Here is a 27,187-nt window from a genome sequence, read left to right on the forward strand (position 1 = left end):
TGCAGACTGTGTGGCTGGGCCAAGCAATGATGCACTTGACATGCCGGTAAGTGATTCAAGACTTCTTTGTCAATCAGCTCTTTCAGCAATCGGTTGTATAAGCAACTATGGGAACTAGGGTGAAGCCTACAATTAAATAAGAGTAGGTCTATACAAACAGTGCTCAGGATGGCTCAACACAAAGCCGGTTTGCTTCCCGGTGTCCAGTGCTGACATATCTTCAAATACTAATGTTTGAAAACCTACAATGTATTCCTTGCCTCTTCCCAAGATATCCTATACTACAAAACAATATCCAACAAAGTTGCGTAAACAAGCTCTGAAATCGTAGTCTTTACAAGTCCTAAGCCTACAGACTATCCTACACTATCGAAACATGTCTTAAGATTTGCCAACTCAAAGTTCTTCAACCTTCTCTTCAGAGTCTGTCCATAATCTATCAGAAACCAAAGCAAACAGTGCCTTCTGGGGCGGCTCTTCTCCTCTTTCCTTACAGTTAAATCTCTCCTCAGTCTTCCTGATTTCTCCTAAAAGAGCTCACCCCGGTATTGCATTCAGAGTCCTTATGTCAGGTTCCTTCTTAACCGGCTTCTTATAATTTCCCATTCAAAATGGGACATCGTATTTGATAGGGAAGATATCATTTATCTGTTAAAACAATTAAATACATCTTGGGCTGCTGCCCCTGATGGCCTTAATAACAACATTCTAAAGCAGAACCCGGAACTATAGTCTGAGTTCTGCATTTTGTTGTTTAGGGAAATTTTAGATCATAAGGAAGTGCCAAAGTCATGGAAGTCGGCCCTTATCATCCCGATGTTCAAGAAGGGTGATCAGCAAGATCCTTCTAACTATCGCCCTATCACACTTCTCGAAACTTTAGGACAAATATTTGCTTTCCTCCTTCAATGTCAGCTTCTCAGGTGGGCATGAGGGGCTGGGCGTCTGCACTCAAGAGAGACTGGTTTCGTTAGGGGAGTTGGGACCAGTGTCAACCTTTTCCTGCTGATCGCATGAAAGGCTAGAGCTCTGTGGACAAAATGTAAATTATATGTGGTATTCATCGATCTTGAGCAAGCCTTTGATAGCGTCAGCAGAGAAAGGCTGTCAGGCAAGCTGTTGTGCTGGGGATGTCCAAGAGATCTGGTTGAGGCATGTATGTCCCTATATCCGAACACGAGTGTGAGGGCCAGACTCTCCACACAGGGACACCTCTCTGAGGCAATCCAGACATTTAAGGGTCTGAAACAAGGCTGTTCCTTGGCTTCCATACTTGGCATCCTGCCTTTCACCACCCAGAACACAAGTCTGATACCTAGCATCCCGCACTGCTCCACCCAGAACATACACCAAGTACCTGGCATCACACCCCCCCATGACTCAGAGGCCTATACCTGGGACCCTGCCCCAGCACCAAAATTGCAAGCTCCATACATGGTATCCTGCCCCTCCACAATCCAGAGCACAAGCCCCATATGTGGCATCCTGCCACTACCACCCAGAGCACAAGCCATGTATCTGGCATCCTGCCTGCCCACCACCCAGACAAAATCTCTATACCTGACGTCCTGCACCTCACCACCAAGATTGCAAGCCCCATGCATGGCATCCTGCCCCTCTATCACCCAGAACCCAAGCCCCATACCTGAGACACTGCCTCCCCACCACGCAGGGTACAAGTTCCACACCTGGCATCCTAGCCACCACCGCCCAGAACATAAACACTATACCTGGAATCCAGCCCCCCACCACACAACCAAGATGACAAGCCCCATGTCTGGCCTCCCGTCCCCCACCACCCGTAGCACAAACCAATACCTGTCATTCTGCCAACCTCCACCCAGAGCACACAACTCATACCTGGCACCCTGTCCCCCACAACCCAGAGCACAAGCCCCATCATTAGCATCCTGCCTCCCCACCACCCATAAAAAAGTCCCATACCTGGAATTCTGTCCCCACACCACCCAGAGAACAAGCCCCATTCCTAGCACTCTGCCCCGCCCCACCACCCAGAGCACAAGCCCCATTGCTGGTATTCTGCCCCCCAGAACCCAGAGCACAAGCCCCATACCTGGAATCCTGCCTCCCTCACACCCAGAGCACAAGTCTCATTCATGGCAGTCCGGCCTCAATACAATTTGCCCCCACCACCAAGATTGTAAACTGGATGGCTGGCATCCCGTCAACCACAACTAATAGCACAAACCCAGTAGCTTGCATCCTGTCCCCCTCCACCCAGAGCACAAGCCCCATACCTGGCATCTTGCCTGCACCACCCACAGCACAAACCCTATATCTAGCATCCCCGCCCCAACCACCCTGAGGGCACATCCCATATCTGGCATCCTGGCCCCCACCTACATGATTGCAAGCCCCAGAACTGGCACCATTCCACTCCACCACACAGAGCACAAGCCGCATACCTGGCATCTGCCCCTCTCCACCACCCAGAGCACAAGCACTATACCTGGCATCTTGCCCCTTACCACCAAGACTGCAAGCCCCATACTTTGAATCCTGCCCCTAACAGCCAGAGCAGGAGCCCCATACCTGGCCTCTGTTACCCCCCAAGGCATCAGCCAGCCCGGAAGAGAGTTCCTCTACTGTCTATGCTGGCTTTCTCCGTAGAGAGGCAGCAAGCACGGCTACCCAAGTCCACACCTGCCTCCTGAGGAGGGGGGGGGGGGTATGAGGAGGAACATCATTGTGTAGGGGAGGCAGGTGAACGCCCTCCCACCCTAGAGATGCCACTGCTGGGCAGGGGCTCATTCCCAACTTTGATCACTGATTGCTTCTTTCCCTTACTGGTTTGAACTCTCCCTGCTGAATGCCCTTTTTCTAGGAAAACCTTAATCCTGCTCATCATTAAAATATTAGGGATGCTTTGGCATCAGTAACTGATCTGCCGCTACTTCTCATTGTAAACAATGGTCAGTGAGACTTTAAATGTGTCTGGTCCATGCAGCGCCATCTTGGTTTTCCTTTCTTCGATCTATGTGGCCCTGTGGCATTTTGAAGTCACCTCGGTCTGCCAGGGATCCTGCCAAAAATGAAGTTCTGGTAAACTGGACACCTACAATTCCCTTCTTGATTGTTCTCTCTGAAATAAAGTTCTCACTGTCTTCTGTCAGGTTTTATGGTCCTCAGAGCACGGCTGCTGCCAGCACAGCATTCTGGGAGATGTGGTCTTCTTTTAGCAATGTCTCCCAATGCGGTTTCTGAACCGGGAACACCATGTCTCAAAAGCAATAGTGGGCCTGCAAGATCACGCCTCATCCAGCTACTCCCACATGTTAGGAATGTGACTTTCCAGTACTCGTCACAATTGTCAGCTATATGGTCTCTTACAGATGTGGCTCAGTAGATTGGTATCAGTCGATTTAACTGACCGCCATCCTGCACACTTCATAGTTATTTTTTTTAGAAGACTAAAAGATTTCGAATTTGTTCTAGCAAACACATAATCTAGAACACAGTGACCCTCTCGCCCACTGGTCCCCCAGTGATGTTCCCTTGCCCCCCCCCTTCCCACACACACGTTTTGCTTGATTCTTCTACCCTGCTCCCCTCCCCCCTCCAGCCTACTTCTGCAGGAGTCTGTCCTGATACATTCTGGTTCACCATTACCGTCCTTTGGCCAATGCTGGATTTGACTTTTATGGACTTCATTGATTCATGGTGTGTCACCCTTTCTCAACTTTCATGCTGGACTTCCTTTGCATCTTGTACTCATGGTGGTCCTGAATCATGCTCTTCCCATCTTCATCTTGTATCCTGGCTTGCAACATTTGTGTTACTACTGACTTTTGCAATTGTATTCGCTCCCCCCTCTTGCTTCTCCACTCTTTTTGACTGCTTAGTCTCTGTTCTCTCCTCCTCTCCCTTTCTCCCTTTTCCTATCTCCTCCCCTTACTTTCTTCAATGCACTTACTCTATCAGAATTCCCCTGGACCTAGTATGATAGCAACCTCGTCTGTCTCCTCCTCCCTCCCCTTACTTGTTTTCCCCCACACCTCCAGCACTATCTGAAATGTCGTCAGGCCTAGTACGATAGTCTCTTCTTTTGTTCCTCCCCTCCCTTTCTGCATCCCTCTCCCTCACCTCTTGGTTTTCTCCGGCTCTACCAGAAATGTTGTCAGGCCTAGTACGGTAGTCGCCTGTCTGCTTCCATTTCCTTCCTACTCTCCGCCTCCCTTCCTTATTTATGTCTTAGCTCTTGCACTATCTGAAATGTCGCCAGGCCAAGTACGATAGTCAATTTCACATCCTTACTGTTCATGGCCTGTAAGAATGTCATTGTATTTTCCCTTGTTCCCTCCCTTGCCTTGAAGCGCTTTGAAACACATTGTGCATAGGCGCTATATAAATAAACTATCATATTATATCATATCATATCATGTGCATACATGCTTTATGCATGGCACCTCAATCTCCTTTGCCTAAGCTATTCTATTGCATACATGCACTTATTGCATGTTTCACGCTGCTGAATCCTCTTCAGGGCCCCTATTTGAAGAGAAATAGACTTAATCAGGCTACGGCAGCAGACCTTATCTTTGTTCGAATCAGTAGTGGGACAGTCTCGGCTCCTATTAGAGGAACTTTGAGTTAGCACAATGCAATATTTGCGCTAGGACAAAAGAAACAGTCTCAGATGTAAATATATATTCTTTCAAGGCTTTACTTTGCACTAGGGCAGTTTTGCACCTGCAAAAAAACTGTACTTTGATAACGCTGTATAATATGATTACATATCTCATCAATAAGTGGCATTATCATCAGGAGTTGAATGTAGACATCCTGATAGCTAACCCGTATGCAGATCTGCTTAGCAATAATTACTGTTATGGCCATGCATCCTGTTGCCCGTCACATGCAACGGTAGGTGTCTCCCACTCTGCCTGTCCCTCCTCGCCCAACCCACTTACCTTGGTCTTCTGTGTTACCTCTGCTGTCCCCTCCTTTCTCCCTGCTGTCGGCTTAAGCCATGGGCCCTCTGCTGCTTCACAACTCCCTATGGGCACTACCGAAAGGAAATGAGGATTTTCGGTAACAAAGCCACTGAATGTCTGCTGCTTGGCTGCCATCTTTGATGGACTTTTTATTGCTTTAGCCAATTTAAAAAAAACAAAAAAATCGTTTGAAACCTTGCACAGGGTTTCTAATAAACGTAAAACCTGTCAATGGGGGCACTGTGTGTAGTTATGTGCATTAGCCTTCTTTATGTGCCCTCAACGTCATAGATCAGGTTTCCAAGCACATAACTAACTACTTGAGTCCCATGCTGTGACAGACTTTAATACTTAATTATAATTCTCAGTATCTGCAGAAATGATTGAATTCAAAAATACCTAATGAGAAATTACCACATTTTTTTTTGGCTGAATTTGTTAGGGATTTTTATTAAAAATAGATGGGGGTGGGGTAAGGGTATAGGTTAAGGTAGGGGAGGTGGGAGTGGAGCAGGGATCTCCCACCTCACTAATAAAAAAAATGAGATCAAGAAAATGCAGTCATTTCTCAGTAGGTCATTTTGTTTAGATCACTTCACGATAATCCATATCTCCCAGAATGCTCAGAGAGCGTTGTCAACGGTAAATCCGAAGACTATATGAACGTCCTCATTAGGATGCCTTCTCCTACCTTCCCCCTCTGTGGCCAGACTCCTTGGGTCCCCTTCCCTCACACACTTGTGAGGCAAAAAACCTTGGGATCATCTTTGACTCCTCTGTCTCCTTTTTTCTACACATCACTGACCTTGCCAAGAAGTCACATTTTGAGCTTCATCTCCTCAGGGGCATTCTACCTTTCCTCACCATCCCCCAGAAGCTCAATGTCTCCAGAGCCCTGTTTCTCTCTAGGCTTGACTACTGCAATAGACTCTTCCTCAACCTTCCTCTTTCCTCCCTTTACCCCCTCCAACTAATCCAGAATAGGACAGCGAGACTTATCCTTGGCCTCAAGCCCAGGGACTGCCTCTCTCCAGCCCTAAAATCTCTCCAGTGGCTCCCGGTGACTGCAAGGATCACATTCAAGACCCCCTGCATCATCCACAAGGGTGTCTGAGGCCTGGGACCTCTGTACATGCAGCTTTATCTCCCGAAATACCTCCCAGCCAGAGCCCTGCATTCTTCTGGTGCCAACTCTCTGCAGGTCAAACGTTTCTGCAAGCAGAGAGTCAGAGGTAGATCCCTTTTCTCGGCTGGCTCCTCCATCTGGAATGGCCTCCCTCCCCCCTCAGACTTGAGCCAGATCTTCTTAAGTTCCAGAAACTTCTCAAGACTTTCCTTTTCTCCTCTTCCTTCCCTCTCCCCCTCCCTTGCTAACTCTCCATCTGCCGCTGGACTGGGGCCTGCTCCCTTCAGAGTCATACAAGGGCCAGACCACCCCCACCTGTACCCCCCCAGCATCCTCTGCCAGCACTTGCTCTTGGGCTCTCTTTCCTGGACTATCGCAGCGTAGTCCTCCTGTCCACTGCACTCCTCCTCCCCCCTCTTTCCCCTGGCACTTGCCACCGTGGACCAACCAGCACTTGCCCGCCCCCACCCATGGGGGCCCCCCACTTCTGCACTTCTCCCTCTACCCCCTCCCCCTTGCACTTATCACCTCGTTCACGCACTTGCACGGTACTATAGTCACAAGACCAATCTAACTGTTTCTTTGTTGCTATATTCTTATGATTTCCCATGTCCCCCTTTTGTCTTGTGGCACCTGGAAACACCTGTGTATAGGCGCCATACAAATGTCCAGTAAATAAATAAAATAAAAACCAGAACAGAATTTGAGTGATGTTTCTGTTTTTTTTTGTTTTTCTTTCCTACATGTAACTGCTCGTAAACTGTACCTAACTACAAAATGGCAATATACAGATTATACAAAAAAAATAAAAAAACAGCACAGCCTTAGATTGGTAAGAACACATTCTAAGGCTATCGTTAGCGCAGGCATTTCCATAGGCAATTCCCAATGTCCACCCAAGCAGATTTAAGCTCTATCACATTATATATGCTTATGCATACTATATAGCATGGTTAATCATTATATGGCCATCCAGGTGTTTTGGGCTACAACTCAAATGCTCCTTCACTATTTGCTACACTGTCAAGAGATGTTAAGGTATTTTATGTTGATTTATGCCACGCACTGCTGCCGTGTGCATGCTCTCCAGGCGCTCAAGTGGATCTGAAAAGGAGAGTGGGGGTGGGCTGTTAGGGGAGAAGAGGGAAAAGTCAAGGAGTTGTGCTTAGCTGTTGGTGTGTGTAGAACCAGGAGCAACCGGCATCTGTGCGGGTGTGCTGTCTAGGAGATTCTTGCTGTGTGCACCAGAGGTATATTGTTTCCAGACGGGTGTATTTAACTTGTACGAGTGTTTGAGTCAGTTGGTGAGGTCTGCACGATGAATCAAGAAATGTAGAGCTTTGGAGTGTTTAGGGGAATGTTGTCTCGAGCCAATTGTGTCGGCTTGGTTGGTCAGTATGATGCGAGTGAGTGTGGTTGTGTAGGAGGTTGTTAGTGGGCTTTCTGAGACACTACTTGTGAAATGCAACAGAGCACATTAAGACAATGCGATTGGCCTTTGCTGGGACATCTTCATGCAAACACAACAGTGCATAACTCAGAGATGATGGTGAAATATTAGGTATATCTAGATGTGAAACGGCATGCACCAATGCAATAATGCAAGGCCTTTTGTTAGGAATATCTGGATGTACACACTAGTATAGAAGAGTGCATTTACAAAAATGTGCCTAGGTATGAATGAAAACACAATGGCATACACTATAGAATAAATTCAGTGCACTTTCATAGGTTCATAGGATGAGATACCTTGGCCACTTACTAGGGCGTCTCAGAAGGATAGCTCAGGCCCAACATTTTCGCCTTGGAAGCAAGATGACACAGAGCAACACAGGTTCGATCCCTGGGTCCGCGCTTAGACATCTCTGAGTATTAAGCATGTTATAAATAAACAATCATATATCATATCATTTCAGTGCACTGCATTTACAAAGGGCATCCAGAATGTGATGCTTAATTAGTGTGCCTTACACAGATAATGCAATGCATTTCCTGTGATGTACCTAGCTGAGAGAGTGATAATAGCAGACCATCATATGAAGGATCTTGAAGGTTGACGTCCAAAACATCTAGAGAGGACAAGGAGCAACCATGCTATTTACTATCAAGAGCAACACAGGTTACTATAACTTTATAGAATCCCCACCTTTGGGTCGTACTGGGTGCAAACCTCATTAACTCAGTATTCAGGGCCCTTAACGCCCATTATGGCCTGAACCAGGTCTATAGAGCTAAACATTAACACTCTTACGAGTGGGCTTGCCAATCAGGATTCTAAGACTGCAGTTCATACCTGTTGGGGTTGTCCTATTCTGGAATGTGTTTAAGAGCAACACTGCTTTGAAGCCCTGGCAGTAAACCCTGGAAAATTACAGGGTGCGAGAAGCAGGAAACGGGAGGGGTCTTGTGTGCCAGGGCTGCCAAAGACAATCCCTAGTAATATTGTTGTTCTTGGAAGTGGTCAGTATTTAAGCATTATTGGCCATTGTCACGGGTAGGTTGAGCCTTTATGTGCCTGGAAACATGTATGAGACTGACCTTTACGAAGAAGTGAAGCAAATGTCATTAATAGGTATAGACCCATATTTGATCAAAAAACTTTGAAGCATGAAATCCGAGCAGCTGGTGCTCGGTGGTACAAGGATCAATGTTCATTCTTTGCAGTCAGTGAAGGGAGGAGGGGCTGGGTGACGGGAATGGCCGAGGGCTGTTTGGAGGTAGCCAGAGGACAGCAGGCCGTGGATTGGTAAGTGAGAAGGATGGGGTGTTTAGGTGGCAAGCGCCTGAGAAGGAACTCGATTCCTAAGAGGTATCAGCAACGTTGGCCATGCAAACACTGTCCAAAAGTCCTAGATCCTGATCTGCATCATGAGGTGACATTCTGGGTAAAAATGCTTATTTATTTTTTTATTTTTTTATTTTTTTTGCCCGTATACAACTTGCATATGGCACATCAATTCAGCGGAGTCAATAACGAGTTATTGACCAGTCATATGATCGGCAGTGCTACATTAGCATGGCTCATGACATATATCGGAAGGATGCTGGTGAGTTCAGGTTTTAATGAGAGCTGCAATTCGAGACTTGCAGGTTAAATGGATGGAACTGACTCAGAGTAGTCAACTGTACATTGTGAATGGTTTTAATTCGTGCCACATAAACAATAAGAATCGAGGAGGCAGAAGAGGTATATATTTTATTTGCGTTTTCCCATTGAATGTGAAGAGTTTAAAACCTTGATCATTTGAGCACAGCATTCTCACTCGGTCTTCCTAAATGTGGCGCCAGGGAATGTGTGAGTTGCATGATGTAAATGCAAACATGCACAGGCTTATTGGATGCATGCATTCGTAATTGTTGACGTTTATGAGAAGGACAGGGGCAAATATCCCATCAAACGATGAAATTCATGCATAGTCAATGAAGATGTGGATATTAATGTATACTTATGTTTCTTGTAGGTACCTGGGTCACATTTGGAGGTCAGATTTCCGATGAGGTAAGAACTGTTTCATCGCTTTGAAATGTCAGGTGGCTTTGATGTAAACCTTAACCCCTTAAGTGCCAAGGACGAGTATGCTCGTCATTGTTGCATAGACTTGCACAATAGCCTGGCACTTTAAGCAGAACTCTTGCACACTGAAAGAATAACATGTCATGCCATTGAGATGAGAACAATGGCTGCATCTTGGCTAGCTGTCAATATGCTTATGTTTCATTTTCGTAAATAGCCATAATCACTTTGAAACTATGGTTTTGTGTTAACATATTTTGTGGAAATATTGGGTCACAAAGGCTGCTGATGCTGGCATCAAATAAACAGACAATTTACTTTAGAAGGGTTGTGTTCATCCTTTCTGTCTGTGGGTTTGATTCTCAAGGATTTGCACGGGAATAAACAGGAGATATTCTGAGACTCTCAGAATTGTTCCTGCTGCTTATGCCTGATTCACAAAGCCTACAAATGAGAGAAAATTCAGATGCGCGTGAGCAGATCTTTTGCCCATTAGTATCTGAAAGATAATCCACACCGCTTCAGATTTGCTCCAGTGAACATCGGTCTGACTCGAGCCCTGGAAATCAGTTCAATAAAGAAGCAGGTGCATATTTGAGGTGCTCAGTGCTGATTCCTTTGCATCTAATCTACGCCTCCTGCCAATCGCTTGGTACTTGGGCAGGTTTTGGGGACTTTTCCAGTCTGAATCCTGCAGGTAGAGCTCCTGAGAGAGGGCATGCTATTTACATGCAATCTGTCGGCATGAATTGTAAAAAGAGGTCTTGGGCCTGTACAAGACATGGTACCCAGTCATTTTATCGCAAACATTACAGAGTGGTGAATAACAGAGCAGACAATAACACCGAAAAAATTAAATCAATATATAAAGGGTAGTGGGGTGAGGGGTTAAAATGGGTCGTGATGGGGTTGGAGTGGCATTATAAGGGTGGAAAATTGGGGGGCTGGGGAGGACCCCGACAAATTTAAAAAAAACAAAATATATGTTGGTGTTTTCTCAGTGTTTTGACCGCAATGAAATGAACCACTCTGTAATTTTGGTCGGTAAAATCACATGCCTCACTGCCCCAGATAAAGATAGGCCAATGCAAACGTCTACACTTTCAACATCTGCTCGATCGCCTCCAAGAATCCATTGCACCTGCCAACGACACAAACCTACCTGCCTCAACTAAATGCCTTTCTTTGGCTCTCCCCTACCCGTGATAATCTCCACACTTTCAAGTACACCAGATTAAACTACACATTACTTACTGCTCATTAATTCAATCCGTCCAAGAAGAAAGGCAGGGCGCTGGAATAGCACTGCAGGAAACCCCTCCTTCCCACAACAAAGCCATCTTCCTGAGCTACAGCATTCCAACAGGCAAAACAAACCTATGACTTGTGTAGAATATTGGTGCCAGGAAACTCTATGTGGAAATCGTTAAGGTGCTTGCCAATCTTTCTAACCTCCAGCATCCCTTCCCCAAAGTAGGCAACTCTACCGGCGCTGTTAACCCCCTACCGCCTGGGTCGTAATGAGGCCCATAGTCTTTATTAAAATGTACAGTTATCCAGAACACTTCTCATTCTTCTCCGTTATCTTGCTCTGCTTCTCTGAAGCAGTCTGTAGCCTTGCATTCATCTGCATCCCTGGCCTTTTGTCACCTCTTGGATGGTGAAATGTCCTCTGAGCTGCTGTCATCCCCCTTGCATCCACAGGGTTGCTCTCTGCTGATTTGTTGGACAAGTCAAGGAGTGCCTGTTTTTGTACCTAGAGTTCCTTTCTTGGCATGTTGCATATAGATAGTCCTTGTCATCATGGTACTTATGGGTATGTTTTTCCCCATCTCAGACCTCAACACAATCCAAGATTCTTTATCAGCTTGGCTGACGACTTTGATGTTGCTGCCAAGATCGGGGATCCAGTCCCAACTGGCTGAAATATCAGACTTTACCACTTGGGTATGTAGGAGTCTCTTGTCTGCCCAAATTGGCTTGGCTAACACAGTTTCTGCACTTCTGAGCCCCCTCCTCTGGAACACCAACTTAACGCCCACATTAACACCTCAAATGTAATGAGGATTCTGCCTACTTTTATGCATATTCTGTAAGAGGATTCAATCCAGCACTACAGCTAAGTCAATGCCTAGTCTGGGATACTGAATGGAAACCCTTATTGATATATCTTTATGTCCAGTTCATGAGTTCTGGATGACTACCCCTATATAACACCCCTCTCTTGGAACCCCCCTGACCCCACTGAGCCAAGAAGTAGTTCTGTTTTGCAAGTTTAAACGGTTTATTTGAGAATGTAAACAATATATATATATCACACTTTATAATAAATTAATAATTAATATCACACTTCAGAACATGAGCAGTTAACAACAATGGGTAATGTTCTACTAATAAACTGATTTGATTACCCAGGAGTAGTATAAAGGATGAGGTAGCACGCTTGGGAATAGGAACAGAAGAATAAGGTGGTAGAGAATGCTTTATCTAGTTTCAGATGGATGCAATGTTGAATGAAAATGCCATACAGAAAATACTCAATATGATTTCAACAAAACAATGTAATCACTTTTCTCTGGCAATCCACTCCCCCCCTTATGCAATGTAAGGAAATGAAGAGGAGAGCACACAGTTCTTAGAAATGCAATCAAATGTAATTCAGTTCACCCCAGCAACTTATACAACAAATAGGAGTTTTGAAACACAGGCAAAATGCTTTGAATATGGTGACAATGCAGTGAGAAATATGCTGAAAATGCGTTTAATTCCCTTCAGGAGGTTCAGGGTGAGTGGTATCTAGTTAATATGAGTTCAGGCTCACTCTAGCAATGATTCAGGGATGGTTCTTAAGAGGCAAACGAAATTTAGCAGTTCAGGCAAAAGCAGCTATCTTTTTACCAGTAAAGAAATCGGGCCCAATCGCAAATCGCGGCAAAATTCGTGAATGCGTGAATCGTGATTGCGGAGAAAGTATAAGGAGTAGGAAGTCGGTTCTAGGCTTGTTGGAAAGGTAAGATTCTAAGCTTTCAGAGGAAAGTTAAACCAAGTTCCTAACGGTTACGGAGTTATGAACGATTTTGAGAAGGTTGTTTTTCGGATTTGAAATTTTAAAAGTTCAAAGCGACAGGTTACAGCTTGCAGCTAGAAAATGACAGATGACAGCTTTGCAAATGACAGGTGACAGTTAGGAGGCAGTTCGGGTTAGATTAAAATAGATTGAATTATATTATTTTAACTAAGAGATTGGTTCTGCACAGTTCTGCTAGGTACTCACAATATATTTTGAAATAGGCCTCCCCACGGATCTGGTCAGGTTTTGGACTGGACTCCGGTTCTGGTCTCGGCACTTCACAGTTATCTGGGTCAGCTCTCTGGTTCTGCTAACAGCGGTCTGGGTCACTCTGGATCTCTGGCCTCTGGTTCTGGATACTGCTCTGCTTTCTCTGGGTACAGCACTGCTTCTGGATCTTTCTGCACAGCTTTCTCTGGACCCAGCGCTGATCTGCACGGCTCCTGAATGCTGCTACCGCTGTTAGGTTTGCTGGATGCTGAGGCCTACTGAGAAGAGTTCTCAGTTTGTGGGTTTAGACCCTTGCTTTGAGTTCTGAATCAAGTTCTTTGGAGTTTTAAAGTCTAAGGGCCTCATTACACGGAAGGCGGTGAGCCATGGCGCTATTAGCGCCATGGCTCATGCCGGTAAAATACCGGCACCGCCTTGGCGGAAAGGGGATTTACCGCCCCACCAACCTTGGAATGGGGCGGTAAATCCCCTTTCCAAGGTTGGTGGGGCGGTAAATCCCCCTTCCGCCTTTGCCCTTCCCCATTCCCATTTCTGCCCCATAGGGCTCTATGGGAATGGGGAAGGCGCTAATTACGGCACCGCAATTTTGCGGTGCCGTAATTAGCTCCGAGGTCCCTTAGCGGGTTGGTTTTTAACGCCTGCAAAAAGCAGGCGTTAAAGCACCAACCCGCTAAGGGACCTCGTAGTAAGGCGGTAATGGTTAACGGTCACCGTTACCATTAACGGTGGCCGTTAACCATTACCGCCTTCCGTGTAATGAGGCCCTAAGTGTTGAATCTGGTATCTTCTGGATGTTGTATGGTCCGGCAGAGCGCGTTGCAGCAACTGGATTTGAATGTCCTCTCTAGCTTCCAGTGGCTCTTTTTATGTCTTTTGAAAGTGGGTGTGTGTGCAGCATCACTAGCCAGCCCCTCTTTCAACTGCCCATTGGTCAAGCTTTCCGCACTGCTTTGATTGGGGGAAGGAAATGTGTGTCATGGTGATGCTGTAGGTTTTATGGGTCAGAGGATCCTCCCCTGGTCAGTTTGCCCACAAATCTATATTTGACCTAAAGACATATTTCATAGATACACAGTGGTTTGAAATTACATGCACCCATCACGTATCACATGAGGTATACTCTGTTCAAACTCTGATGTTTCTAAGAGCTTGCATTCAGAAACGGCAACATTTTGCGTTTTTTAACTGGTTTTGCAATATTGGTTTTTCATTAAAAATTATACACATATACATGGCCTGTCCATACATACTCCAGTAAATTACCATGTCTCTAGCTTAAACACAGAGTCTGTAGTATACATAAATAGCAGGGTTTTGCCCCAGAACATCACACAAATTCCCAATGCGTCTTAAAACGTGCACAGAAAAATCACAAGAATTATGTTATCATTTAAATAATTTTGACAAGTCTGCACCATGAGTTATACATCTTTCTTAAAATCATATTCTGGCCAACAGGGGTGTGTCTTCCCAGGTCACATGGTGGAGAAACCAGTTTATCCAGTTTCTGCCAAGCTCAGAGACCCTGCCCCTCCCAGCTTCTGCCAAGAGGAAGCTATTTTACGATTCCCCCAATAAACCATCTGCCTGGGCCCTGGAAGGCCCATTGTTCAAGAGGAAGCCATTTATGGCCTCCCCCCAATAATCCCTCTGCCTGGGTCCTTTGTTTAGTCTCTAGCAGTCCCTTGGTAATTCAATCAGAGAGGGGTAACCTCCCCTCAGAATGCAGCCAGGCCTGAGAACTGCTGTGGATCCAGTTTCACTCCAATTGGGGGGAAGTTGTCAGGCAGAATCCAGTTCCTTAAGCCAGGCCCCAGCTAATGTCACTTTTAGTTACCCAGTTTTCTGCATTCAAATAAAACTAACAATTTTTACACATGCAGCTAGAATGCTGATTCTAAGTTCAAAACTATGACATTTTAACAGTGACAAACTATGTGGCAGTCACAAGTCTGTCCCTCTGTTTATTTACACCAGTGGTCTTCAAACTTTTTTGGCCAGGGCCCCCCTGAGCAAAATTTGGGCAGGTCGGGACCCCCCAGAAATGCCAAATGGACAGTATATATTGCGCGCCGTCACCTGCTCCCATCAAAGTCGCTGGGCTCCCTCATCCCACTCCTACCCAGTCGCTGGTCTCTCCCCACCCCATCACACACCCAGGGCTCTCCCCACTCTGCTCCCATCACTATCCCATGGTTCCCGCCCATTGTGCTCCCACCATAGTCCCTCGGTTCCCCCATCCCGTTCTCAACACAGTCTGAGGGCCAGTGGCGGCTGGTGAATCTTTTTTAAGTGGAGGGGCATTAAGGGGAGGTTCGGGGGGGTTTCCCCCTGTGAATTTTTTTTTAAATAATAGGTTAAAATGTTGCATTGTAGAGCATACTTTTAACAAAAAATGGGTAAATAGCCAAACAGTTTGCAATTGTTGCTGGGAGTCCAGGGGGCAGGCATTGATATTTTATTTCTATCGCGCTCGTACACAAGTGTTTCAGAGCGTGACAAGGCAAGGGAGGGGAACAGAGGAGAATAAAACAGCGATCTTACTAGGCCCAGTGACATTGAGAACGCGCAAGTGTGAGGGAGAAGTGGAAAGTGCGAAGCAGAGGAGAAACAGATAAATAACAATAAATAAATAATAAAGGCAACAAACAGTGGTAGTGCAGCCAGCAATTTGCAAGTGCTACGTTTAAGGCAGCAGACAGGGTAGGTCTGATAAGTGCAGGAAGAAAGATGGTTCTCCTCAAGTTTTAGTGTGGCAGGGCGCTGTTCCAGAGGGAGGCCCCAGCCGAAGACGGAGATCTACCCCCAGCTCGTTTCTTTGATAAACGACTGACCCTGAGGGAGTTGGAGGTAGAGGAGTGAAGAGCTCGAGAGGGGAGGTATTTGCGGAGGAATAGCTGAAGGTATTTTGGACCGAGGCCCCAGAAAGCCTTGTGGACAAGGCAGAGGGTTTTGAATGATAGATGTCCGGTAAAAAGATACCATCCCTGTCCCCTGGGCCCCACTGGTCCTAACACAATGAACATAATTATGGGTATATGCAAGGCGCTGCACATTCATACAGCAATCACTCTATCATTCACATGAGCATCCATCACCATACACTCACTCATAACGCATCCATACACATGTTTAAATAAAAACAATGAACATAAACGTACCTTCTGCATTGGCCTGTGTGTGGGTGCTGCTCCAGCTGCTCTGTCCGTATGTGCGAGGAGGCGCAGGAGCTCCCCCTCGGACATACAGACATGCAGTGCCCCAGCCAGCATTTCCAATGAGCTATGCAATGCTGGCGAAGCAAAACGCCCCAGCACTTGCATGGCTCAGTGAGCATGTGCGGCTGGGGAACTAAACTGAACTGTCAAAGGGAAACAGTGTTTCCCTTTGACAGTTCAGCCAGCCCAGGAGCACTCCATTAGCTGGATAAAGCAGCTGAGGGAGTGCTCACTGTTTCACTGGGCTGGCTCCTTAGCTCCTCCATAATGGGTGAGGGGCCACTATGCAGTTAGTAATGTTGACCATTGTTGCTGAATATATCACAATTTACTTACATTTTAACACAAAGCACCCCTTTGGGTACTATTGAAACAGTGGGCTTCATAACTACTCTGGCGGTAGCTGTGCCGGTAAAACCGGCACGGCTGCCACTGGAGTTGCATCCGGGTCTGGCACCCGCGAATGGGCAATTACTAGGTCATGCCGAGTTAGGCGGACATGATAATTGCCCTTTCGAAGGTGCCGGTAGATCCCCATTCCCATTTGAGCCCCATATGGCTCAAATGGGAAGGGGGAGCTCGGATGCACCGGCACCATTGATAACGGTGCCGGTGCATCCGACGAGCTGAGGTCAGACCTGGCGGGGGCTGTCAAGCACCCACGAGCACAACTCTTACTATGGCGGAACGGTAGCAACGGTGCCGGTAGCTTACCAGCACCGTTGTTACTGGTCCGCCATAGTAGTAATGAGGCCCAGTCTGTGACTAAAGGAATGAATATCCATTTACAACTGTGGGCCACTTTTTCATTGTTGCCTGAGACAGTTTCATGCTTCAACCCGCCCATGTGGGCCACCCCTGCCCATTTCTTCCAATCTAAAAAAAAAAAAAAAAGAAAAAATCTTTTTTCATGCTGAGCTCTCAGGGCCCCCCTGGGATGCACCCGCGGACCCCTAGGGGGTCGCGACACACAGTTTGAATACCACTGATTTACACATTTCGATTTTTGGCAATTTTAAATCCAGTTTCAGTTTAAGCCGCTGCAGACCTGCAGAGCTCAGCCAGTCTTGTTATAAACCTTCAAGTCACTTCAGAATATAACTTTACATTGTATCCACCTCTTAGTAAGTCTTTCTTTGGCCTGCTTTGGGTTCATTTATTCAGTTTTACACAAATGTCTGGTGTTGTTTTAAAACGCCGGCTTTCTGATAGTGGTGAGTACTGGTAATGCAACCATTTTTGGGATTTAAGAAAATGATTTCCCCACAGTTCTAGGTTGCTTTTGGCAATCTGCATTGCCATTCCCAATGGTTTCAGGCTACTGTGTGGGTAGTCCAATGGTGGTTTTAGGCAGTGCCCTTCTGTGCCCATAACATCGGCAAAAATGGGTGGCAGCCTATTCTTCATGCATTTCCCTGGGCATTTTCTGGGAAGCTCTGGCCATCATGATGTTTTCAATGCCAGTAATGCACAGGTTTTTTTTTTGGTAGGGCTCGGATGCATGGGTAAAAACATCCCACAAGCCCCCCTCTTGCGATGGCCATTCTGTTTCACTGATGGAACTCACAAGATCTGGGATGTTCTCCTCATCTTCTTCCAATAGATGGCACAGTTCAGCATCTTTTTCTCCATCCGGTCGGATCGATCGGTTCTCCTCGCCGGTCCTGATGGGAAGATTGGGCGGTACCCCGGGCCCCTCGGGTCTCTGCTCCCGGTCTCCGGATCGTCCTCCTTGGCCAGTCTCCAGGATTTCTTTCTCCTAGGATGACAAAGGAAGAGCGGCAATACCTATTCATGGACATGTATCCCCCACCATTGATATAGTGGGGTGGCATATATATTTTAGAACTCAACAGATATGAACATGCACATTTTTTTAAATTAAGAGACAGGAACACATAAACTTGAGAAACACAGAATTTGATAGGCTATATGTAGGATCTTTTAAGTTAGGAATTGAATTACTCTGGAGCGGTACCCTCTGCAGAGGACTCCTCCAGTTGCTGCAAAGCGTGCCTGGGATGGCAACACTTCAACTGGTTTATGTGGACCCACTTGTCTTCCCCCTCTGCCAAAGGACCTTTAGGGATGTGGATCTTGTAAGCCACAGGGGAGATCTTGTCTATAGTCTCATAGGGTCCCTTCCATGTAGGCAAAAATTTGCGCTGCTTTGCCTGGTTTCTTTGGAAGTTGTATAAATAGACCCGGTCCCCCACCTGATATTCCTTCCTGGAAGTTTTCAGGTCATAGTGGGTCTTCATACTCTCGGCTGATCTTTCTAGATTCCGCTGAGCATAGGCAAAAGCATGTTGAAGGTGTTTCCTTAAATTCTCCACATACTCATGAGTTGTGGAGGCATTTATCAATGTTTGCTCTTGGGTCCTGTAGAGCAAATGCTGAGGAAGCACCATCTTGCGTCCAGTCATCAACTCAAATTGTGACATTTTGGTTGCAGATGAAGGGGTAGATCTGATGGCCATTAGGACCAGAGGTAATCGGATATCCCAACTTGGCCCAGAATCTGCCACGAACCTTTTTAAGATGCTCACAATGGTTCGGTTATATCTCTCTACTGCCCCAGAAGAAGCTGGCCGGTAAGCAATATGCAACTTCCTTTTGACCCCCAGTATCTCCCACATCTTTGTCATTACTTCACTGGTGAAGTGGCTACCTCTGTCTGACTCAATCCTTTGAGGTAGACCAAAATGGGAAAAGATGTGGTTAATCATCAGGGCAGCTGCTGTTTCTGCCTTGCAGTTTGGGGCTGGGAGACATTCCACCCACTTGGTAAACAAGCATGTAACGGTCAACATGTACTTGTTTCATCTAGACGAGCGAATCACAGGGCCTACAAAGTCGATTTGCAAATCTGACCATGGCAGTGTCATTCCCCTCTTTTGGAGAGGCGCACGGTGCGTGAGGGATGATGGCTGAAATTGTGCACACACAAGACACCCCTTGAAGTATTGGTCAAGGTCCTGCCCCATGTGTGGCCAGTATGCAACCTCTCTTAAGATTTGCAGTGTTGTGTGAAACCCCCTATGACCGGCGGTGGCCGCATCATGGGCGTGACTTAACATCAGGCTTCGGAATGAGGTAGGAACCACCCACTGATCGTGGCCAGCTTTGGATTTCCTTACCAGCAAACCGTCTTGGATTCGGAACATTTTTGGACATTTCATCAACACTCTTAGGTCCTCTTTCCCAATGTAATCGGTATCCGTCAGGGGAAAATTCTCAGGGTCCTCAAGGTGTTGGTAAAACTTACCAATAATTGGATCCCCCTTCTGAGCTGTAATCAAATCAGCATCAGGGGTATCCTTGCTCCATTGGGCAGTTGAAAGATCATTGTGAGCATTTGTCTGGGACCTATTGATAGCAGTGACCTGGATTTCCCCCAACAGGGACTCAATCTCAATTAGATCCCCTTGGATGGCCCCGGTTTTGGCCAGCTGATCAGCTAAGTCATTTCCAGTTTTGTCTGGTCCCTCTACTTTGGAATGACCCTTGATCTTTTTCCAGTAGATGGTCATTCCATTCGATGTGACCAGATCATCAATGTTTTGGATCAACTTCCCATGTTTCAAGGGTTTGTTGTTAGCACATAACATGCCTCTGGTTTTCCAATTAACCAGGTGCTCCACGAACCCGTTCCGTACATAATCAGAATCCGTGATTATGACCAGTTCGTGGAGTTGATGCTGGACAGCAGTGAGGATGGCCTGATGCACAGCCATCAATTCTGCCACCTGACTACTTTGGGGACAAATTTTGTATCCAGCGGAGGGTTCTGGGAACTCCTTCACCCATGCATTAACTACGCCAGCCACCAGTTCTTTCTCCCCGTTGTTGTCAACATGGTAAGAGCATCCATCCACATAGACAGTGGGCATTCCATCACACTTGTCCTCTTCAAAGACTTTGTGTGGGGAATTAAGGTATGCCTCCGTGTTGTCCTTGATTTTTAGACTTTCGTCCTCGAGACAGTTTTCTCTGGCACAATCATGCAAGTCAGCCAGACCTTGCGCGAGGGGACTCTTCTTGTTTTGGCCATATCTGACCTCCACAGGAAAGCCTTGCATTGACAGAATCCAGGAAGTAATTCGGGAATTACTCACATTTCCTGCCCGGATTCTATCACTTTGGAGATATTGCAGAGGCTGGTGTGGAGTCTCCACTATGATGTGTTCCCCCTGGATAAACGGGCGGTAATTCTTCAATGCCCACACCGTTGCCAGGAGTGCCTTCTCACAATCGTTGAATTTTTCCTCCACAGAGGATAAAGTTTTGCTCGCATAGGAGATTACTTTATTGACCTTGTCATGCTTTTGGTATAATACTGCCGTCAAGCACGTATTAGAGAACCCCGTCTCCAGGAAGAACTCCTTGTTTCTGACAGGGTAAGCTAGGCAAGGCGCTTGTGAGAGGCTTCTTTTGAGTTGTCTTACTGCCTCGGCTTGTTCTGGACCCCATTCCCACTTGACCCCCCCCCTTCAGGAGATGAATCAGGGGTCTGGTGATCTCTGCGTAGCCCTCAATGATCTTTCTGCTGTAATTAGTCAGTCCAAGGAGGCTCCTTAGTTCCCGCAGAGTTGTGGGGTCTTTCAGTTTCAGAAGTGCTTCCACTTTCTTTTCCTGGGGACAGAGACCCTGAGGAGTAATCTCATGCCCCAAGAAATTAACACGGGTTCTACACCACTGTGCTTTCTGAAAGGAAAGTTTTGCTCCGGGGGCCCTTAACTGGGTCAGAACATAACGGATCTCCGCTATGTGTTCCTCCACAGATGAACTTTTGATGAGGACATCATCTACATAAGCCAGGTTACCCCTTGAACCCAGGTCGGGCATGGCCTTGTGTAGGAAAATGTTAAATTCATTGCCGGAGTTGAGGTATCCGAAGGGAGTCCGGGTCCATGTGTACTGCTGGCCCCCAAAGGTAAAAGCCAGCTTGTATTGGTCCTCCCTACTGACAGGCACAGTCCAGTATCCATTGGTCAGGTCTATTGCAGTGAATACCTGTGACCCCTGGATCTGGGCCAGCCCTTGGTCAATGTAGGGCAGAGGCCATCGGGAAGTATGGACCTGTTTGTTGAGCTCCCTGAGGTCGGCGCAGAGTCTCCACTGGCCGTTTGGCTTCAATATTCCCAGCACCGGATTATTAAAAGTGCTGTGGACTGGACGGATTATTCTCCGGGACTCAAGGTTCTTAATTATTTCAGTAAGGGACTCCATGGATGCGAGAGGCAAGCGATATTGCTTCACAAACACTGGAGTCATTCCAGGGTCCGTGGGGATTGTTGTTGTGTGGATGTCGGTGCGACCACAGTCATATGAGTCTACCCCAAAGAGATCTTGGAAATCCAAGAAAACTTGTTTCAACTTTTGCTTCTGTTCCAGAGTCACACAGGCATCAGCTAGGTTGACTCTCTCTTCCACCATCTGCCTGAAGCCTGGAAAGACTTCTGGTTTGGCTATCTCATCGGCCTCCTCCAGCTGGGTGGAGAAGTCCCTGGTCAGAGTGCTGATTTGGACTGGAGGCCTCAGGTGGGAAAGGCAACCCTCATGGACCTGGAAAATCACCTCATCCCTCCTAAAGTCACAAGTCACATCTTCCTTACCATAGGGGCAGGAAGTGTACACCAGAAAGTTCCCCCATGCCGGGTAAAAATCCTGTCTGGTGTTGTATTGTCATCACTGTCACTGTCAAAACAGTCCTTGGGGATTGGTCCTAACAGTTCATTTCCTAAATCAATGGAAAAATGTCGGTCATCAACCGCCATTCCAATAATGGTGCCTGCGGCTAGAGTAATACTCTTTAAGTCGCTGTTATCCATCTCTATTAGAATGGTGTCATGTTCTATGTTGACTAATGGTGTTGGGTTTACCCCTAACCCTTGCTGTTGGAGAGAAGCATTTAGATGTATGTAAGCATCAGGGTTTTTCAAATGTTGTCCTCTTTTAACTTTCACTTCCAGGGAGAATTGTTGGGTCCTTTCTGGGATAGTGACTTCCTCTTTAATCTGAATTTCAACTGCATAAGTTAGCAATTGAGCTGACCTAAATGCTTTTTCTGGATCATCAAAGCCCATGGGATTATCCGCTAATCGGGACCAAGCTTTGACGTTTATTAGGTCCAAACTAATGGCAAAGCGATTGAGAATGTCACTGCCTAAGTAAAAGGCGGCAGTGACGTCTCGCACGACCCAACAATTATGGACTATGCTCTTGTTGCCAGTGGAGATTTTGAGCATACACCTGCTTGGCAGGAGCTGTTTGGAATTCCAGGTCCATTTCCCATTTGTCTATCAGTTTGAATGTGGGAATGGCTGGATCTTTTGGGAGTTGGCGGAACATGGCTTCGCTGATGAAGCTCTTACCGTTGTTCACACACACTCGAGCGAGAACAGAGTCCTTCCCATCATTTAACTGAACAGGGATGAACAACTGCTCTCCAATTTGCTGAATATCAGCCAGGCTCTGAGCTGATTTCACATCTTTCTGGACTATAGGAGTGGGAGTTTCTGATTGTGGATTAGTAAAGAATTTCAGGGTGTTTCCTTCCAGTGTGGAATACCACCTTAAACTGGAAGGAAGGTTGATTTTCAGAAATAGAGAGGACCCCCCATCACCAGTCTGTTGTCCTACTGCTATTACTGTCACGTCTGGAATTTGGTTGTTCTGGAAGTGAAATTGTACTTGGTCAGATTTTTGTTCAACCATGTGTTGACACTCTGTTTTAATTTTATCGGTCGGCTAGTCTGGGTCCAGAGGACCTTGTTTACACAATCTATTAGGGGTGGCAACCTTCTCAGGAGGTCATTTCCTAGTAAACAAGGGGTGCCCTCTGGAGTCACTACTATGACTGGGTGTCTCACCTTGTGTCGCCCAATTTTAATGTCCAAGTCTGCAGTCCCCTCAACGGGAATTTCCTTCCCGTCAAAGTTCTGCAGTTGTCCAGGAAGAGAGGTGAGAGGAATTCGGTAATTCTCCCCCCTTCCTGCATTTAGTTCCTCAAAGGCCCTTTTGGACAGAAGGGTAGCTTGGGATCCAGTGTCCACCAGTGCCAACATTGTACCCTGCCCCTGTACTTGTACCGGGGCATAGTATCTTCCCTCCTTCTCCTCAAGGGGGCACAGATAATGCACATTTTTGGACAACTGGTGGGCTAACTTTCTGGTTTTGGACATTGCTTGCGAAGAGATTTGGGCAGAATTCTGTGGGGAGCCTTGGGAATCTGAAAGAAAAAGCTGGCAACTGGAGATCAGAGCCATTGTGGGTTCCCCTGGTTCCGGTTCTGGGCTGCCCCCCCCTTCTTGGAGGCAGTCACCAGGATGGGTTTGAACCAGGGGATTTCGGTATTGTGGGTTCTGGGATGAGATGATGGGCGGCGGTAGCTCAGTCTCCATATCTCCCCAGTCTGGATTGGAATCCCTTGGGACCCATTTTTCCTTGGGAGGAGTTCCCCCATCTCTGAAGGAGAAGGTCCTTTCCCCAGGATCCTCTGAGGATCCCTCTCCCTCAAATTGGAAGACCTGTACCTCCTCCACAAAGTGGGTCTGTTTGGGTCCTTTGTTTCTCCTACCCCCCCTCTGCTCCTTGGGAGGCAGGCTTTCAGGGGTAGGAGATTTTGTTTCCGGTTCCTGGTTTTCTAGGAGCTGTTTACAAGTTGGGAAGGAAGCTTCCTCCAAGGCTTTACACCCCCCTTCCCCTTGTGCCTCCTCCCTGGGAACCGGTGTGTTATCGGGGTGCTGCCCCCGTCATTGTTCTGGAGCACCAGGTCCAGAGTTTGGGGCATTCTGCGGTGGCATGCTCATCTGAGGGTTCTGTTGAGCCCTCAGTATGTGACCTAGATCCCATGCCATATTTTGGACCTGGCGCTCTAACTGGGAAACCCACTCAGGCTGATACGGGGCTCTATTTTCTCCCCTGGGCTGATCCCGGGAAGGGTAGCTATCCCTTCTCTGGTAGTACCCCTGGTTGGGAAGATTGTGGTACCCCTCCACCCTTGGCCTCCCCTCTCCCGGATTAGGTTGTCTGGGCTCAGGGAATTGGGGAAAGAAGGATGGATGATTTTGGGGCTGGAAATTGGGCGGATACCTGGGGAAAAAGTTCTGCCCAGGATTTGGAGAATTTCTGCCCCCCTGTGGGAAGTTGGGAGGGAAGTTCCCTGGGTTAGGTGCTTGGCCGGATCCCCCCCCTTGGGCTGGAGGAGTCCACACATAACCCAGGATTGGTCAGTTTCCCTTATAGCGGGGACTTACATAGTCAGGGGAGCGGGGGACCCCATTTGTGGGACTACCTCCTCGACTCCCTGTCTGTGACTGGCCCGAGGGCCTTCTGGGCTGTGAATTATTAGGTGCAGGTAGGTTTTTAGGCCCCCCCATCTCCAAATCCAAAACGGGGATGACCTTTACATCTGCCACCTTGGCAGCAGCAGGGGTGCTGTTGGTTTTGGGATTTTTCTGGGTATTGCTTTTATTTTCTATGGGCTTCTGCACCTCATAGATCCGGGTAGCCTGTTCAATGACCCAGTATAAAGATCTTTTCTCATGAAAATCTCTCACGAGCTGGGTCATTATATATTTGGGCAAGGCATGGAAAAATGTATTGACAAATTCTCTGCTGTCTGTGCGCACCCTTCTGGTGGTCTGCGCAAAGGCACGTTTCAGTTCTTGCACAAATTCTTGTGGGGCCTGATCCTCCCCACATTGCAAATTGTAGGCTGCCTTGCGAGCCTCTTGAGGATTTCTGTGAACAGAAAAATGTTTCAGATGGCCATCTTAAATGATTTTGGTCCTCCAGCCCCGCAAAGAAAGTGGAGTATTCTGGTGAGAAGGTCCACTTTACATATTGAATACAGCTTTGGCTCTCCTTCAAATGGAAAGTCTCCATCATTTGCTCGTAAAGCTCCAAGTGTTCCCAAACAGAATACTTGGCGTTCTTGTGATAAGGCGTGATGACACTCCTTATTGCCTTTATTTGCTTCAATGGGTCCTTAAGCAAGGCCCTTTTTGCCTTATTGGCCTTTTTGGTTCGGGTAACCCTGGTCCATTCATCCTCTGACTCAGAGGCACTGCTCCCAGAGGTTCCTGTCTGATCTTCCAGGTTTTCCCGGATTCTGCGAGCCTGGGATTGGCTGGCAGAATGTGGGGACCTGGTCTCCTGTGTCCTGCGCCGTTCAGAGGAGTCTTCAGATTCCTCCTTGCTGCCAGGATTTGATGGGTACCCCCCCACTGACATAACTGGGCAGAAGTTTTCAGGATGCCCTTAATGGGCCTATTCTCCTGGGGTTCCCCACTAAATTGCACTGTGCTTGGATGCCCATACCCAGATGCCCGCCCATCCATTCCTGGGAGGTACTGGCCTATGAGCCCCATGCTTTTGGCTGGATAGTAATCTGCCATCCCTGTGGCCCGGTGCTCATGTGCACCAGGGGACATGGGGGTGGCAGAGTCCAGGGACTGAGAGAGATAAAGGCCTCTGGTACTAGGGCTCCTGAGGTTATGCTCAGGAGTTTCCCTTTCCCAGCGAACCTGGTCTCTATCCGCCCCTGCTCCCTGTTGCAATGCAAGAGCCTGCGCCTTCAGTTCCTCAGTTAAGGCCTTACTAGACTCTATCAGTCTCTCCTGCATCGCTACCTGTTGTTGGAGCCTATCATTGTGCTGGCAGAGAGCCTCATTCTCTCTCTGCGTTTCCTGATTGGTCCTGGAGCACTGGGCCAGTCTTTGCTGCAGGAGGGTTACCTCCTGAGTCCCATCCCTACTGGCCTGCTCCTGTCTTGCCAGAGCCTCCTCCACCCTCCTGGTGTGCTCTAGCAAGTCCTGGTGTTCTTTTTGGAGGTCACCCAGTCCCTGGTGGGCCAGGTGATTTTCTTCCATTTTTCTTTTTAAGTGGCAGACTTCCTGGCCTAAGGTGTCCCTTTCCTGACTAAGAGTCTGCATCTGTACCGTCAGGTCGTCCCTTTGCCTTTGGAAGGCACCAGCTTTCTGGCGCTCCTGATCAAACTCTGCCTGGGTATCCAGGTCTTTCAGGATCAGTTTATTGCTCTCCTCTTTCTCTCTGTCTAGTTGGATTTGCAGGGTGGCTACCTGCTCTGTGCATGCCCTGTTGAAATTGATCTGTTGCTCCAGCTTTTTCTGGCTCTGCAGTAGGGAGTCCAAACTGTCTTGGCGTTCCTTCTGCAAGGCCAGAATTCTGGTATCCTGGTCAGCCTTTTCCTGTTGCAGTATATCCATGTCCTCTTTTATTTTAATGATATACTGCCTACTATCATTTTCTGCCTCCAGGCTCCTCTGCAGCCTCTGCTCAGAAGAGACCAGGTCAGATTGGACATTCTGTAATGCCAGCAGTTGCCTACTCACCAGATCTTGGCCTTCAGCACATTTGTCCTGCATGGCTCCCATATGTAAATATAAATATGCCGCTACCCTGGGAATCTTGTGGTGCTCATGCTTGGCCTTAGGGGCCATATATAGTTCACTCAGGGCCACATGTAGGCGACTGTGATCTCCCCATTTATCTGACCCTGTTTCAGTGACCTGTTGCGCGATTGCCTGCAACCAGACCGTTTGGTCCTGATGAGTCCACTCACCTCTCACAAATAGCTTATGTAAGAAGTGCTCTCTGGCTATTTTGATGTCTACCAGTGCCGTCATTCTGGAATTTGAGTTCCTTCCTGATTTACAGAAGTTTGTATTTTATATTTGCAAAACAGACCGTTTCCTTAGAGCGTTCCTTTGAGGAGTGCTTTACAGCGTAACACAGCGTGGTGATCCGACCGGATATGTGTATCTGGTCAGCTGGCACACTATATTAATCTGCACAAATGGTAAATCTAACCCAGAATACCCCGGCTCGAGCCCCCACTTTGTAAGAGGATTCAATCCAGCACTACAGCTAAGTCAATGCCTAGTCTGGGATACTGAATGGAAACCCTTATTGATATATCTTTATGTCCAGTTCATGAGTTCTGGATGACTACCCCTATATAACACCCCTCTCTTGGAACCCCCCTGACCCGACTGAGCCAAGATGTAGTTCTGTTTTGCAAGTTTAAACGGTTTATTTGAGAAT

General features: G+C 47.2%; 1 protein-coding gene across 2 annotated transcripts in view; it reads left to right on the top strand.

The window, feature by feature from the left end:
• Nucleotides 1-27,187, top strand: part of KCNAB1 (potassium voltage-gated channel subfamily A regulatory beta subunit 1) — a 1,977,401-nt gene that overhangs the window by 1,284,080 nt on the left and 666,134 nt on the right. For both annotated transcript variants that reach the window (XM_069618430.1, XM_069618431.1), the window contains exon 3: nt 9,543-9,580. In XM_069618430.1, coding sequence (XP_069474531.1) covers nt 9,543-9,580 — 38 coding nt within the window. The remainder of the gene's footprint in view (nt 1-9,542; nt 9,581-27,187) is intronic.

This window comes from Ambystoma mexicanum, chromosome 10 (genome assembly GCF_040938575.1).
Source record: "Ambystoma mexicanum isolate Mex_15411 chromosome 10, UKY_AmexF1_1, whole genome shotgun sequence".
NCBI classification, from domain to species: Eukaryota; Metazoa; Chordata; class Amphibia; order Caudata; family Ambystomatidae; genus Ambystoma; species Ambystoma mexicanum.